Source organism: Nannospalax galili, unplaced genomic scaffold (assembly GCF_000622305.1).
Source record: "Nannospalax galili isolate Female #2095 unplaced genomic scaffold, S.galili_v1.0 scaffold185, whole genome shotgun sequence".
Lineage (NCBI taxonomy): Eukaryota > Metazoa > Chordata > Mammalia > Rodentia > Spalacidae > Nannospalax > Nannospalax galili.
The window spans coordinates 1,462,179-1,478,049 of NW_008355474.1; the positions used below are offsets into that span (position 1 = coordinate 1,462,179).

At 48.5% G+C, this 15,871-nt stretch overlaps 1 protein-coding gene across 1 annotated transcript in view; it reads left to right on the forward strand.

Annotated features, from left to right (window-relative positions):
- Anpep (alanyl aminopeptidase, membrane) overlaps nt 1–15,763 on the forward strand; it is a 25,440-nt gene extending 9,677 nt beyond the window's left edge. The window contains exons 5-21 of the mRNA XM_008852807.3: nt 103–229; nt 319–473; nt 627–740; nt 836–979; nt 1,127–1,192; nt 1,300–1,365; nt 2,850–3,022; nt 3,208–3,287; nt 3,871–4,004; nt 4,107–4,162; nt 5,712–5,859; nt 9,472–9,563; nt 10,173–10,283; nt 10,435–10,602; nt 11,291–11,431; nt 11,858–11,939; nt 15,177–15,763. Of these exons, the coding sequence (XP_008851029.1) occupies nt 103–229; nt 319–473; nt 627–740; nt 836–979; nt 1,127–1,192; nt 1,300–1,365; nt 2,850–3,022; nt 3,208–3,287; nt 3,871–4,004; nt 4,107–4,162; nt 5,712–5,859; nt 9,472–9,563; nt 10,173–10,283; nt 10,435–10,602; nt 11,291–11,431; nt 11,858–11,939; nt 15,177–15,329 (2,010 nt within the window). The 3' untranslated portion in view covers nt 15,330–15,763. The remainder of the gene's footprint in view (nt 1–102; nt 230–318; nt 474–626; nt 741–835; nt 980–1,126; nt 1,193–1,299; nt 1,366–2,849; nt 3,023–3,207; nt 3,288–3,870; nt 4,005–4,106; nt 4,163–5,711; nt 5,860–9,471; nt 9,564–10,172; nt 10,284–10,434; nt 10,603–11,290; nt 11,432–11,857; nt 11,940–15,176) is intronic.
- The last annotated feature ends 108 nt before the right edge of the window (nt 15,764–15,871 follow it).

A 15,871-nucleotide genomic window follows, 5' to 3' on the forward strand; every position in this document is an offset into this window, starting at 1 on the left:
GGGGGCCCCCCCCCCCCCCCAGCTCATTGGATCCTGGGACTCTATCCACTCTCTTCAGGAACCCAGAGGACCCTGAGCTGACCCCTTCTGTCCAATCTGCAGATCCGGATTTGGGCTCGGCCCAGTGCCATTGACAAAGGCCATGGTCTTTATGCCCTGAATGTGACAGGCCCCATCCTAAGCTTCTTTGCCGATCATTATGCTACACCCTACCCTCTGGAAAAGTCTGGTGAGTGAGTGAGTGAGTGGCCTTGACTGGGAGATGTTGATAGGGTCCCCACCTCAACCCTCTCACTGACACCCAGTTCCCCTCCACAGACCAGATTGCCCTGCCTGATTTCAATGCTGGTGCCATGGAGAACTGGGGGTTGGTGACCTATCGTGAGAATGCCCTGCTCTTTGACCCTGTCTCCTCCTCCATTGGCAACAAGGAGCGAGTGGTCACTGTGGTTGCTCATGAGCTGGCCCACCAGGTAGGTAGCTGTGGGAGTACTGAGAAGGAATGGAGGCCTTGGAGTGTCGAGTCTCTACCTGGCCTCTGCCTGGCAGGTGACCATGACATGATGAGGTGCCACGAGTGATGGAGGGCCAGTAAAGTTCACTGGGTTGATCTGCTTCCTCTATAGTGGTTTGGTAACCTGGTGACATTGGAGTGGTGGAATGACCTGTGGCTGAACGAAGGCTTTGCTTCCTATGTGGAATACCTGGGTGCCGACCATGCGGAGCCCAACTGGAATCTGGTGAGCTGTAGTCCTGGGTCGTGGGAGGGGCAGGGTGGAGTGCCTGTGGCACCCACTCCCAGGCTAGGCTCCTGACAGCACTTGGGGTTCTGCAGAAAGACCTCATAGTGCTGAATGATGTGTATCGTGTGATGGCCGTGGATGCGCTCGCCTCCTCTCACCCTCTGTCCAGCCCTGCCAACGAGGTCAACACGCCGGCCCAGATCAGTGAGCTGTTTGATACCATCACCTACAGCAAGGTACTGCCTGGCTTTTCGGGGGTCCAGAGAGCCTTGGGGTGCAGAGAAGGATGTGTCCTGCAAGGAGGCTCACCACAGCTGCAGATCTGGGGGCACCTGTCCCTAGTAGCCAACTCTGCTTTCTGAACCCCTCTCATCCCATCCTAGGGAGCCTCGGTTATTAGGATGCTGTCTAGTTTCCTGACAGAGGACGTGTTCAAGCAGGGCCTTGCAGTGAGTACAACCCATCCCTGCATCCCTCTCCATGATGACGTACCCCAGCCCCACCTTCCACAGCCCTGAGTACCACCAGGCACTCACCAAAGTCTGTCTCCCCACAGTCTTATCTCCATGCTTTTGAATACTCGAACACCATCTACCTGGACCTGTGGGAGCACCTGCAGAAGGTGGGTAACAAGGCTTCTCCGTTAAGGTCCTGACATGCCTGAAGTCTCTAGGGACAGCATATGTGAGAATGTGTCTAGCTGCCCTATTCACCAGCCCAGGCAGGCTGCTGGGAGCTGGTGGCTCATCCGTTAAATTGGTGTAAAGATAGTTCCCTAAAGTGGGTGGGTGAGACTCTTGCTCACAGCCCACTTCAGGCTCTCACTTGCAAGCACCACAGTGGGCACTGTGGGATCTTTTGATGAGAAAATGGGTCTCAAGGCTCACAAGCCCAAACTACTACCTTCCTCCTCTTCCCCCTCCTCCTTCTCTCCCCACTTCCTTTCCCTCCTCCTCTTTTTCCTCTTCTGCCAGCACTTTGGAACCAGCTATTCAACCGACTCAGCACTCCCAGCTGCCCTGTGCCCCATGACCATCCTGCCTGGCTCATCCTTGCACACACCAGCACCCTGGATGCAAACTCTGACCCTCTGTCCCACCCTGCCTCACATTCCATCCCCCAGCTGCCAAGCCCAGAGGCCCCTCTCCTTCCTGTTTCTCCTAGGACTGGAGTCTAACCTCCCCACGAGCAACCATTGTTTTGTCTCCCTCCTGGCTGCACCCCACTTTCCTCTGTAGACTTTCCTCAGGCCCCACCCACCTTTCCCCTATTAGCATTTCCTCCAGAGCCCTGGGGCCCTGTCTTCAAGTCCAGCTACTCCTCCACTGCAGCTGTGCTCTTCTGGACCCACGGCCTGTCTCACTGGGGAGAAATACCCAAGGTCTTATCACAGAGCCACAGCTAGGCAGGCTCCAGTTCCCTCCTGACCAGTCTGCAACCTCAGCCTGGTCCACCTCCCCACCTGTCTCTGCCAGCTGACCAAATGGCTTAATGAGGGCTCCTCCTTCCACCACTTGCCTTCCTGCCCTCCAGAAAAACCTGCCTCCCTCCCTCCCTTCCTCCCCTCCCATGTCAGCCCCAGCTCTCTCCCCTCTCAACTTCCCCCTCTGATACTCTCTCTTCCCCCAAGTTCTCAAAGGCTCTATGATTTTTTTTTTAAAGCAGGTTGTTGGCTTTTTGCTGTGATTGCAAAAGCAATGCCCATGCATTGAAAAAGATGAAAAGAGACCCAAAAAGACAATAAGAGCCCCAACACCCCAATCCCTCCTTTTGGAGTACATGCCCTTCACACCCCCAGCCCTGACCCTGGCTCCTGCCTGTGACATTGGGTAGTGCTTTGCCTCATTTCTGTTTCTTCTCAGAAGGCATCATGGGGGTCCTGGGCATGGGTCATACCTTGGGGGCACACAAAGACGTGGGAAGAGCCAGAGGCTGGAAGGTTCTCTGACTTGACAGGTGCTGGATGGACAGAGAGGCAAGACTAGATGGGGTCCCCAGTCCTTGTCCCTCTGCACTGTATAGGCAACACAACTGGCCCAGCTAGAATTTGTAGGGGCCACCTATGTGGTGGTCTTCTGATGGCCACACTATGTCCCTTGCCCACAGGCTGTGGACAACAATGCTTTCAAGCTCCCAGCCCCTGTACGCACCATCATGGACCGCTGGATCCTACAGATGGGCTTTCCTGTCATCACCGTGAATACTGCCACTGGAGACATTTCCCAGGAGCACTTCCTCCTCGACAAGGAGTCCATTGTCACCCGCCCCTCAGAGTTTAAGTGAGCAATGGGGTCACCAAGGATTGGGTCACAGGAAAGGATGGGGTGGGCCACAAGGAGGGCTGTTGTGTGGGGCCAGAAGTAGGGGGATGCTTGGTACTGGAGTTGGGTGATCACTGAGAACCTGGGAGGGTTGTGCCCAGGACCTGCCCACCATCCTTGACTGATTGGGTCTCCCTCTGAAGCTACCTCTGGATCGTGCCCATCTCGTCTATCAAAAATGGAGAGCAACAAGATAACTACTGGCTGAATGGCTCCCAGAAAAGTAATCCAGTCCATTCTATCCTCATTCTGGGGGTTGTGGGTGGGTTTAGTGAGGGTTCCCTTCATTTCATTCAACAAATGGGGCTGATGTCTTTCCAATTTTCACTTTGTGACTGCTCAGCTGTGTGACCTTGAACAAGTTACCACCATCTCTGGTCCCCATTTTCTTCTCTGTCAAATGAAACTAAGGATTCTATCTACTCCATGGAACTGTGTGAAAATTAAATGAGGGAACTCATATAAAATACTTAGGACAATGTCTAGCAGATACTATGAGTGACTTATATGGCTAGTATTGAGGAAGCAAAGGTGAAGACCAGTCACTCACAGGCAAGGGGAAGAAGATAAATGTTTAGAAACATCCCAGGAGTGCTCTGAGTGCAGGGACTAGGGTGGCCTGGGTAGTGAGTGGGGAACAAGGGAGTTAGTTCTGTGCTGAGGCTCCGGAGCACGAGTTGTTCATAGCGGATGAATGGAAATTGGCTAGATAGGGTGAATGGAAATTGGCTAGATGAGAGGCTCAGGGGTCCCTCATGGCCTTCTAAGCATACCCAATCCAGTTCTGCCCCCCACCTGTGCCACAGGCCAGAGCGACCTATTCAAAGCTTCTCCCAATGAGTGGGTCCTGCTGAACATTAATGTGACCGGCTACTACCAGGTGAACTATGATAATGAAAACTGGAAGAAGATTCAGAATCAGCTGCAGACAAACCGGTCGGTGGGTACCCTCTTCCACCCTGTCCCCTGCCCCAGGTTGGGCCATCAGATTGCAAGGCCTGCCTCTACTGTCAGCACAAAGTCACACAGTTTTCCCTTCTAGGTCATCCCTGTCATCAACCGGGCACAGATTATTTATGACTCTTTCAATCTGGCCAGGTGAGTGCCCTCCTGGCTCAGGGCAGAAGCCTGTGACTGATGGTGATATGACCCATGTTCCCACTGCCATCTTCAATGTCCACCAGGTTCTGTGCCAGGGGCTCCTAGAGAAGCCTCCCTGGGTCCCCACATGCCCATGTCACAGATGAGGACTCTGTGTTAGAGCACCTTGCTCAAGGTTTCATGGGCCTGTCCTGTTTTACTGCTCACTCCATATCCACATCCCAGCTTTTCCTGAGGGATAAGTTTATGTCAGCTCTGTGCTTGGTGTTTAAAAAATCTGGGATGGAAAGGACAGGAGAGACAGAACACAGAAAAACTAATGCTGACTGAACTACTGCATTCATGGTGAGGTGTTGAACCCTTTGATAAGAGTGACATTCCCCCAGAGACATCTGTGAACCAAAAGCCCACAAATACCTGAGCCAGAGGTTGGAAGAATTGAGTACAGGCATCTGAGGAGATGACTCAGTAAAGTGCTTGCCACACAGCTCCTTTGAGTGCATAAAAGTCAGGCACATCAGTGTGCTGTCCCCTTAGCAGTAGGGGTGGGGGACACAGGCAGGTCCCTGGAGCTCTTGGTCAGCCAGCCTGGTTGAATCAATGAGCTCCAGGTACAGTGAGAGACTTTGTCTGAAAAAATAAAATGTAGAGAAGGTAGAGAGACCAGTAGCCATTAAGAGCGCTGGATGCTCTTGCAAAGGACCTGAGTTTAGTTCCTAGCACCCACATGGCAGCTGCCGACTATCTGTAACTCCAGTTCTGAGGGATCCAACACCCTCTTCTGGCCTTCTCAGGCAATGCATGCATGATGTGCACTCATACATTCAGGCAAAACATTCTTAGGCCTAAAATTAAACCTTTTTTAAAAAAAGAGAGCAATTGAGGAAGACCCAACATTGATCTCTGGCCTACACACACACACACACACACACACACACACACACACACACACAAACACATACCTGCAAGCACACACAAACACATCCACATGAACACATCCACACATCATATGTACACATATAAATAAATAAATAAATAAATAAATAACAAAAACTTGAGAGAGATAAGTGTATGGAACTCTGAACTCTGTCTCTTTTGAGTTGTGTGGCCTTGGGAAGTCATTTTACTTCTCTGGGCCTCAATCACTTCATCTATAAAATGAGTGTCATAAACCAGATGTGATGATGCACACCTGTAATCCTAATGTTTGGGGGGCTAGGCAAGAAGATTGCCTTGAGTTTGAGCTACATAGTGAGTTCTGGGCCAACCTGGGCTACAATATGAAACCCCCATCTCAAAAATTCAAAATCATTATAATAGAAAATAAAACAATAAAATGAGGATAATAAGCAAAAAGGCATGATTGGCACTGGGGTGAGGCAGGGCCCAAGTGGCACATAGAGCACCCATGTTACTCCTTCCCCCATGGCAAACATGGAGGGGTCAAGGGACCAGAACTAAGTGCATCCTGAGAGCCTGGACTGAGGTCTCCAGGATGCAGCTGGGCTGGGCCAGTGCTTACTTGGGTCCTGCTGTTTGTCTCCAGTGCCCAAAGGATTCCTGTCACCCTGGCGCTGAACAACACCCTCTTCCTGTCTGGAGAAACAGAGTACATGCCCTGGGAGGCTGCCTTGAGCAGTCTGAACTACTTCAAGCTCATGTTTGACCGTTCCGAGGTCTATGGCCCCATGAGGGTAAGAGTTGCTGGCAGGATCAAGAGCCAGTCCACCTCAGCATTGGACGTTAATAGATGCATCGCCTGACCAAGCTCTTTTACAAGAACAGGCTTGGGAGGGGGTGACAGAGTAGGTGGGATCTAGAAGGGCATAGGGAGGGCGGGTACTCCCTAGGTACCCCTCTTAAAAAGACAAGATTTCTAGCAAAGTCTGCCCATTGGAAATATGGGGAATTAATGCTTTGGGGAAGCACAGAGAGGACCACTGGCACTAGAAGGTGTGCCTTGAGCAGCTGGTCCCCAGTACCCATCTCCTGTTGAAGGAGCAGGTTCCTGCCTTCACAGCTAGCCCTCCTAGGCTGGGAAGGAGATTCTGGTCTTAACAGGCTTTGACATGTTTGTAGGGCAACCTAGGTGTGTGAGGCTCCCATTCAGGAGACCAGAGGGAAGTGCTTGCTCAGGATGAAGCCACACCCATGGATGTTCACTGCAGCATTCCTAAAACAGTGACTATCAGACAAAGAAAACAGAGAAATATTAACATGTGTGACAGTTGAGATGAGCTGACCTGTACCAGAACATGCATTTGATGAACTGCTCTGCAGCCTGTACATCATACTTGAAGAGATGTTTGTTGTTGTCATTGTTGGAAGATTTTGTTTAAACTTTTTGTGTGTACATGTTTATACAAGTGTTTATGCTCCTGTGGAGGCCAGAGGCTGATATAGAATTGTTTTTCTTCACCACTCTTCACATTGCTTTTTCAGACAGGGTCTGTCAGCTGAACCTAGAACTTGCCATTGTGATTAGCTTGGCTAGACAGTGCCTGTCTCTGCTCACCCTAGTACTGTGGTTACAGGCTTGTGCCATCACGCCAGGCTTTTATGTGGCCATGCCTGGCCTTCATGTGGGTGCTAGGGGTTTGAACTCAGGTCCTCATGATTGGATAGCAAGCACTTTAGCCACTGAACCATCTCTTTACTATTTTTAGATTGACTGTCTCACTGAGCTGGAGTGTACCATTTCAGCTAGACTGGCTGGTCAGCAAAACCTCAGGGAGCCTCCTGTCCCCACCTCCCCTGTGCTGGACTTAAGCTTTTTTTACGTGGTACTCAATGAGTTTCTTTACTGATTGAACCATCCCACAAGTCCAGTTTTGTAGTTTTGGTTTTGTTGTTGGTTTTGAGATACAGTCTCACGTAGCCCAGGCTGGCTTTGAACTCTTGATCCTCCTGTTTCCACTTTCCAAGTGCCAGGATTACTGGTGCCTACCACTATGCTTGGCTTGCTTTTTTTCTTTCTTTTTTTTTTTGTTATGTGGCATAGACTGGCCTGGAATTTACTTTGTAGCCCAGGCTACCCTAGAACTCACAGCAATCATCCCACCAGAGGTGCTGGAATTGCAGACATGAGCCGCCACACCTGGCTGAGTTTTATATACATATAGTTAAATTTTTAAAATTACCTACTAGCATGCTAAGCTAGCAAATGAAGTATTTCAGTAAATGAACTTTTTTTTTTTTGTCTTCTTGAGACAGGGTCTCCAGTAGCCCCAGCTGGCCTGGAACTCACCGTGTAGACCAGGCTGGCCTTGAACTCACTGAGATCCGCCTGCCTCTGCCTCCTGAGTGCTGGGATTCAAGGCATGCACCACCATCATTTCAGATAGACTGGCTGGTCAGCAAGCCCCAGGGCTCCTCCTGCCCCTACCTCCCCAGTGCTGGACTTAATGGCACATGCTTGCTACACTCAGCTTTTTTCATGTGGGTACTCAATCAGTTTCTTTACTGATTGACCATAGCCCAGCTAGTAAATGAACTTTTTTTTTTTTTTTTTTTCTTTTTGAGACGGGGTCTCCCTGTAGCACCAGCTGTCCTGGAATTCACTCTGTAGACCAGGCTGGCCTTGAACTCACAAAGATTTACCTGCCTCTGCCTCCCAAGTGCTGGGATTAAAGGCGTGCGCCACCACGCCTGTCGTAAATGAACTTTTTAAAAAAACATTACTATTTTTTTTTATTTTATGTGTATGAGTGTATTGCCTGCATGTAAGTGTACCTGTGTTGTGTAATGCCCACAGAGGTCAGAGGCGGGAGTTCAATTCCTCTGGAACTGGAGTTAGGGACAGTTTTTAGCTGCCATGTGGGTGCTGGGAATTGAACCCGGGTCCTCTGCGAGAGAAGAGCCAGTGCTCTTAATCCCTGAGCCATCTCTCCATCCCCAATAAATGAACTTTTAACCTTTCTTGCTTTGCCTAGGATCCTCTCAGCCTGGCAGCTTGGTCATAGTACTGAGTCAAGCCAGTACTTGGTCAAGCCGGTATTCAGCATAAGCTTTGTGTCAGTATTCTCTGTTCACCTTTGCCTTTCCTTTTTCTAGTAAGATTTCGAAGACTTATCAGATAGTCTGCAGATTTCCTGGAGGTCTCCCTTCTGAGTCTTCTGTCTTGCCTTCTCCTGGGACTGCTGCTCAGACCATGCAAAGGTCCTGCTCTCCCACCTCAGTGGCATCTTCTGCTTCCCCAATCCCAAAGCTCCCTTCTAGATTCTCTCTCATCAGGGAGCACATATTCCAGGAGTTTAGGGGAGTGGTTCATGAGGGTGGCTTTTCTGAGGCCAATTGTCAGGAACATTTTTATCCCTTTCACACTGGATTGTGAGTTCAGCTGGGTTGGGAAGTTTCTAGATCGGAAATTATTCCTCAGAATGTCTAAGGTCTTGATCTGTTGACATCAGGCTTCTCATGTTACTATTGAAAAGCCCAGAGCTTTTCTCATTTCTGGTTCTTGGTATGTGACCAGTTTTCCCTCCTTTCTGGGCCCTTGTAGCAATCCTGTGGGGCTGGTTTGGATCTTTTCTCTCCCTTCCATCTTTTTCAGTTTGGACATTGATATGTCTCAGTGTGTTGTCCAGTCAGGTCTTTCTGGAAGCCTGAGCAACCAATTCTTTCTCTTTCTTTGGCCTGGCCTTCATTTCCCTCCTGATTTCCAGCGTGGCGACTCTGGCTCCCTCCCAGGAGGGGTTCCTCAGCATTAGCCCCCTCTTCTCCAGATTCTTTCTGTTCTTCCCTCTGTTTCTGGTCCCAGAATCCTGTGTGCTATCTTCTCTTCTCTCTTGGAGGGTAGTTATTACAAGGCTTTTGAAGTTTCCTTTTTCTTCTGTTGACTTGTTTCCTCTAAGATTTCTGTTTGTTTTGGTTTTCTGTCAAGTTTGAGGCTGAATGGCCTCTTTGGATTTGAGAATTCAATAAACAGTGACCGGAAGCCATACTTGAACTGGAACAAAACAGATTAGCACAGCCATGCAGGGTAACACAAGGAACGGTGAAGCACTCCACATTTAAACAATGAAAAGGAGTTGGAAGCTCCATGGGGAGGTAGAGATTATCATCTGGGGAATCTCACTATGGGGTGACCTAGTAGCCAGATAATTCATCAGGACCTTCAAAAGATTAAGAGCTGGCAGAGTTGAGGATGTGGATGAGGACAAAGAACACCAGATCTGTCATCTCAAATCTAGACGTGGCACTGATCATTAGGCAGACCTTGACCTCTCCATCTAGGCCTACAGAGCTCTGCTGGCCCAGACAGGTCAACCTGGGTTCTTGAAGCTACCTCTATGTTCCTTCCCCAGAAATACCTGAGGAAGCAAGTCATACCTCTCTTCTCTCACTTCCAAAGCCTCACGGGCAATTGGACTAACCGCCCAGAAACACTGACCGAACAGTAAGTGTGACTTTTGAGGGTTTGAAGGTTCTGGGTGAGCTGGGAGCTGACAACAACACCTGGTAACGTTCTTCTCTGAAACTCCCCATGACTGGTCCAGGGTAAAGTTACCAGACAGGGAGAGACCCCCACCTAGGAGCAGGGTTCCTGCCTTGAGGATCCACCTGTCATGTGGGCCCATCTGGCTTCTTGGGAGTTTCGTGGATTTTTTTGTCACAGGGTCTCAGTATGTAGCCCAGGCTGGCCTAGAACTTTTGATCCTCCTGCCTCAGCCTTCCAATTTCCAAGTGGTGGGATTACAGATGAATACTACCAAACTCAGCCTAATGTGGTACTAGGAATCAAAGCCAGGGCTTCCTGAATGTTAGGCAAACATTCTACAATGAGCTGCATCCCCAACCCTGACTTTGTTATAAAAAGATTCAAGTTGAAACTCTGGGGTTGCTTTGGGAGCTAAGAAATCAGGCCCAAGGCAGGAAGCAAACAGGAAAAGATTCAGAGAGTTGGTTGGGCCACAGAGCCCTGGACAGGCCCCTGGCTATGTCTGGAGGTGAGTCTTGGTGGGAGTCCAGGTGAGGTGCACTAACCATATGTGACCCCTGGGGGCAGGTACAATGAAGTTAACGCCATCAGCACCGCCTGTTCCAGTGGCATCCAAGAATGTAAAGACCTGGCATCTAGGCTCTTTAGAGAGTGGATGGCTAACCCCAGTACTAACCCGTGAGTGTCCCCCTGCACCTGCCCTACCTGTTCTCATCTGCCCCTCAGGCTACATAGAATCCCCCAGTTCTGTCCTTGGTTACTCCTTGTTGTGTGCGGGCCACCCCACCCCCACCCCCGCTCTGCTGCTGATATCCCTAACCCACTCCAGGATCCACCCTAACCTGCGGTCCACTGTCTACTGCAATGCCATCGCCCAGGGTGGCGAAGATGAGTGGGAATTTGCCTGGGAACAGTTCCGGAATGCCACTCTGGTGAATGAGGCAGATAAACTTCTGTCAGCCCTGGCCTGCAGCAACCAAGTGTGGATTTTGAACAGGTGAGGACTGGGGCCCCACCCATACACTCAGCCAAGCCTTCATACTCCCCTTCATGTCAGCCTCACAGCCCTGTGCTGGTGAGGACATAGAGACTCAGAGGCAAAGCAACTTACCCAAAGGCCGGCCACAGGCTTAGGAAGTGGTTGAACCAAGACTTGAACTCAGAGTTCTTTGATGACCCACAGGCAGCATCTCAGGATTCCTGTTCCTGGGTGGGGTCTCTCCTTCCTTGGTGGCCCTGCCATGGGCCAGACATGGAGATTTCTAGAGAACACTGCCAGGGATTGCTCCTGACTCCCCGGGACAAACCCATAAGGGTCATACTCCCTGCTCCATCAGTGTTAGTGAATGAGCAATGCAGTTAAGCCTCCTTCAACATCAAAGTCAAGAGCAGCCACGTTACCTGGTGCCAAGGCTTAGGAGGCTGGTGTTCCTTCTTATATCCATTATCAGACAGTTCCATGCCAGCACACACTTGCATGGGCACTGACACTGTCACCCTGTGTAGGTGACTCAGTTTCCCACCTGCAGAAGAAGGTAGGACTAAGGGGTTCCTCAGCTGTTCACATACAAAAGGGATGTTGAGCGATGCAAGAGACCATGATGTGTGTGAGACCTTGGGGTCCCATGCCTGCATCATGGGACTGTGGTCCTCAAGTGGTCCCTAACCCTGCCTCCTGCCCACAGGTACCTGAGTTACACCCTGAACTCTGAGTACATCCGGAGGCAGGACGCCACCTCCACCATTGTCAGCATTGCCAGCAATGTGGTGGGACAATCTCTGGTCTGGGACTTTGTCCGGAGCAACTGGAAGAGGCTCTTTGAGGAGTGAGTCTGTGGAGGAGGTGTTGGGGTATCGAGAGTCGAGGCTGGGGGTGCCAAGGTGTGTGCATGGGACCTCACAGGGTTTGGGGACCCTACATAGAAGTGGCCAGACAGTGAGTTTGGAGTCAAGGGAATGGGAAAACGTGAAAAACAAAGCAGAGTTGTAGCCCCCCACTTTCTCACTTGGAGAGAAAAATGCAACCAGTGGGAAAATCTTCTACAAGGACAGGATGTCAGGGACCTGCAGCCAGACCTGTGTTCAAGTCTCGTCTCTCACATGTCCTGGAGGGGTCTCCTTGGTGTGTCATTGTCTAGGCTTCTCATCCCGTCTTCACAGAGCAGTTATAGGATCCCTGTCAACTGTAGGAAGTGGCTCTTAACTCCCTGCCCCTCTCCCCACTGCTCTACCCATCTCTCTCTACCTCGCAGTTTCGGTGGAGGCTCCTTCTCCTTCTCCAACCTCATTCAGGGAGTGACCCGGCGCTTCTCCACAGAGTTTGAGCTGCAACAGGTAAGAAGCCAGACTCTCCTAGCCCTGGACTCTGTCCACTCTTCCCACCCGGAGAGCACGGGTTGAGTAGAGAGACTTTGTAAATGTTGGCGACTTCATAAAAAATATGAGTCTTGCTGGCATGGTGGTACATACCTTTAATCCCAGCACTCAGGAGGCAGAAGTAGGTGGATCTCTGTGAGTTCAAGGGCCAGCCTGATATACATAGGCCAACCAGTGCTGTATACTGAGACACTGTCTCAAAAAACAAACAGCAACGACAAAAAAAAGAAAACCTCGGAATTTAAAAACTATATTTATTCATTAATTGATTGATCAAGTCAGGGCCTCTCTGTATCACCTAGGCTGGCCCTGAACTTCAGCAATCCTCCTGCCTGACTTAGTTTCCTGAATAACTAGCATTGTGCACCTAGATTCCTTTACCTAAAAGTTGAGTTATAATTCATGTACCATAAAACTTAGCATTTTAGCCATGCGTGGTCGTGCACGCCTTTAAGTGATTTTTAGTATATTTGAAAGATTATACAACTGTTGCCACTAACTCCAGAACATTTTTATTCCTAAAAGAAACCCTGAAACCACTAACAGTCACTCTACATTTCTGCTGAACCTCTCAAGCCCCTGATAATACTAATCTACTTTCTATCTTTGAATTTATCTGTTCTGAGCATTTCATAAAATAGAATCATAAAAATATGTGACCTTGAAATGGAATCATGTCCTATGTGACTTTTTTTGTGTGTCTGGCTTCTTTCACTCAGCATAAGGTTTCAAAGATTTGTGCCTGTGACATCATGAATGGTTCCTTTGTATAATTAAGTAATATTCCATTGCATAGACATACCATATTTCCATTCATCAGATGATGAACATTTCAGTTGTTCCCATTTGGCGGGTTATTATGAATAGTGCTGCTGTCAGCATTTATGTGCAAATTTTTGTGCAAATGTTTGTTTTATTTCTCCCGGGTAAAAAGGTAGAAGTGGAATGGCTAGGTCATTTGTCTAATCCATGTTTAAATTTTTAAAAACTGCCAAAATGTTTTGCAGAGAAAATTTGCAATATTCCCACCATCAATGTATGACATTTTCAATTTCTCTGTGTTCCTGGGCATTGCTATGGCTTTTCCTTAATGATTAATGATGGGAGTTTAATGGCCATCTGTGTATCTTTGGAATAATGTCTATTCAAATCCCTTGCCCATTTTTAAATCGGGTTGTTGATTTTTTTTTATTGTGCTATAAGAGGTCTTTATGTATTTTGAAAACTGGACTCATCAGATACATGATTTGCAAATGTTGTCTCTCATTCTGTGAGTTGTCTTTTCACCTTCCTGATATTTGGTTTTTTGAACCATGTAGCCCAGGCTGGCCTTGAAGTCTTGATCTTCCTGCCTCTGCCTCCCAAGTGCTGGGATTGCAGGGATGTGCCACCATGCTTGATGAGGGGTCCAGCTTCATTCTTTTGCATGTAACTAACCAGTTGTCCCAATGCTGTTTCTTGAAATTACTATTTTCCCCCCAAGGGATGGTCTTGGCATCCTTTTTGAAAATTAGTTGACCAGCCTTGGGATATAGCTCAGTTGGTAGAACACTTGCTTAGCATGCAGGAAGCCTCAAGTTTGATACCCAGCACTGCACAAAGCCAGAACCATGGTACATACCTGTGATCCTAGTGTTCAGGAGGTAGAGGAAGGAGAATCGGGAGTCACCTTGGCTACCTAGTGAGTTTGAGGCCAGCCTAGACTATATGAGTCCCTGTAAGAAAGGGAGGGAGGGTGGGGGGAGAAAGGGAGTTAGGGAGGAGGAAGGAAGGGAGAACATACTAGCTATACATGCAAGGATTTATTTATGGACACTCGACTATGTCATTGAGACACATTTCTGTCCTTATACCAGCACTATACTCTCTTTTTTAAAAATTTGAGACGAGGCCTCCCTGTAGCCCCAGTTGGCCTGGAACTCACTATGTAGACCAGGCTAGTCTCAGTCTCATAGAGATAGAATGCCTCTGCCTCCTGGGAACTAGGAGTAGGATAAGCATTTGTCACCATACACAGCTATACTCTCTTGCTTTGCTGTAGCTTTGTCGAGAATTTTTGAACTCAGGAACTATGTGTTCTTTTTCAAGATTGGTTATTCTAGTTGGGTGTGATGGCACATGCCTTTAAAAAAAGAAGGAGAAAAAAAAAAGAAAAAAAAAGAAAGATTGATTATTCCAATCTTGGCCTCTTATGTATTACTTTATGATTTTAGGGTCAACTTGTCAATTTCTGCAAAAGAGCAGTTGAAATTTAATTGCAATTGCATCATTGAATCATCAGATCAGTTTAGGGACCATTGCCAACTTAACAGCAACCTTAACAGTAAATAAGTACTTAATTTTTGATGCTATTTTAAGTGAAAATTTTTTCTTATTTGGGGGGTTTTTCATTGCTGTTGTGTAGGAATGCAGTTGAGCTTTATATATTGGTCCTATATTATGCAACCTTGTTGAACTCATTAGTTCTAGTGTGTGTGTGTATGTGTGTGTGTGTGTGTGTGTGTGTGCGTGTGTGTGTGTGCTGGGAGTAGAAGCCACTGCTTTGTACATGCTAGGCAAACTCACCCCACTGAGCTATAGCTCGTCCTAGTACTAATAGTGCGTTCACAGATTCCTTAAGATTTTATGTGCACAAAATCATGTTATCTGTGAATCAGGACAATCAGGCTTCTTTCTGTGCATACTTTACTCCACTTTATTTCAGTGCTGAGGCTAGGGATCACGGCCTTGCACATGCTTGGCAAGGGCTCTACCCTTGAGTTATACCCCCACTTACCCCTTTTAAAAAGTCACTTTTGTAGTAAAGCGACTGGATCATTTGAGTTTGGACATTTCCTGCATTTTAGGGTTGGTTGTTTGCATGTGACATATGTTTAATTTGCTACTCTTCACTGGGTTGAGATTATATACTTCAATTGAACACTCAGGGATAACAATATGAAATATTGTGCAATAAAGTCAGATACCCTCCTGAACAGACTCTGCCTAGGGTTATGGTTTTTCAACCTCTGGGTAAATGAGAACTGATTCCAGAGCAAAGTGAAGGATTGAACCCTCCATCTAGGGGAGCGAGATATGGTCCCCATGCCTAGGGATCTGTGAGTGGGTGAGAGTCAAAGCATTGGGAGGCCTCCTCTTCTCCTCAGGGCTGAGTTTAAGATCCAACCCAGACCTGAGATTTTGTTTTCCTGGCAGCTGGAGCAGTTCAAGGCGGACAACATGGAGATAGGCTTTGGCTCTGGCACCCGGGCTCTGGAGCAGGCCCTGGAGAAGACGAAAGCCAACATCAAGTGGGTGAAGGAGAACAAGGAGGAGGTGCTCCGGTGGTTCGAACAAAACAGCCAGTAGTCCCTGGTCCTGCAAGTAACCTGGCCCTATGTCACACCCACGACTATGTATTTCAGCAGCCTGTGCAGGGCCTCCATCTTCAGAACCTCAGACACCAGCATCCTATCCTCAAGGATAGTATCTGACCTACGGTGCCAGTCTAGTTTCAAATGGCCAGGCTACCCAGGCACCTCCCAGCCCTTGCCCCTCATGACAAACCTACCCCAGGCCCAGCAAAGCATTTTTGTAGCCCAGGGCTCTGGGGCTGATCTCAGGGAAGCCCAGCTCTGGGGCCAGATAAACAAAAGTCCTTGATGGACAAAGGGTGGCTTGGAGGGAGTCGCCCTGCACACTTCACTCTCCCCACCAGACCCAGAACCCAAGGAATGAACAGGGCACCAGATCTATATTTTTTTTTTCTAAGAGAAAATGTAAATAAAGTATTTCTAAAATGAGCTTTGAGACTTGTCACTCAGTGAGAGCAGATTAGCCTACCAGCGACAGAGGCTGGAGAGGGAAGCTGTGTGTGTGTGTGTGTGTGTGTGTGTGTGTGTGTGTGTGTG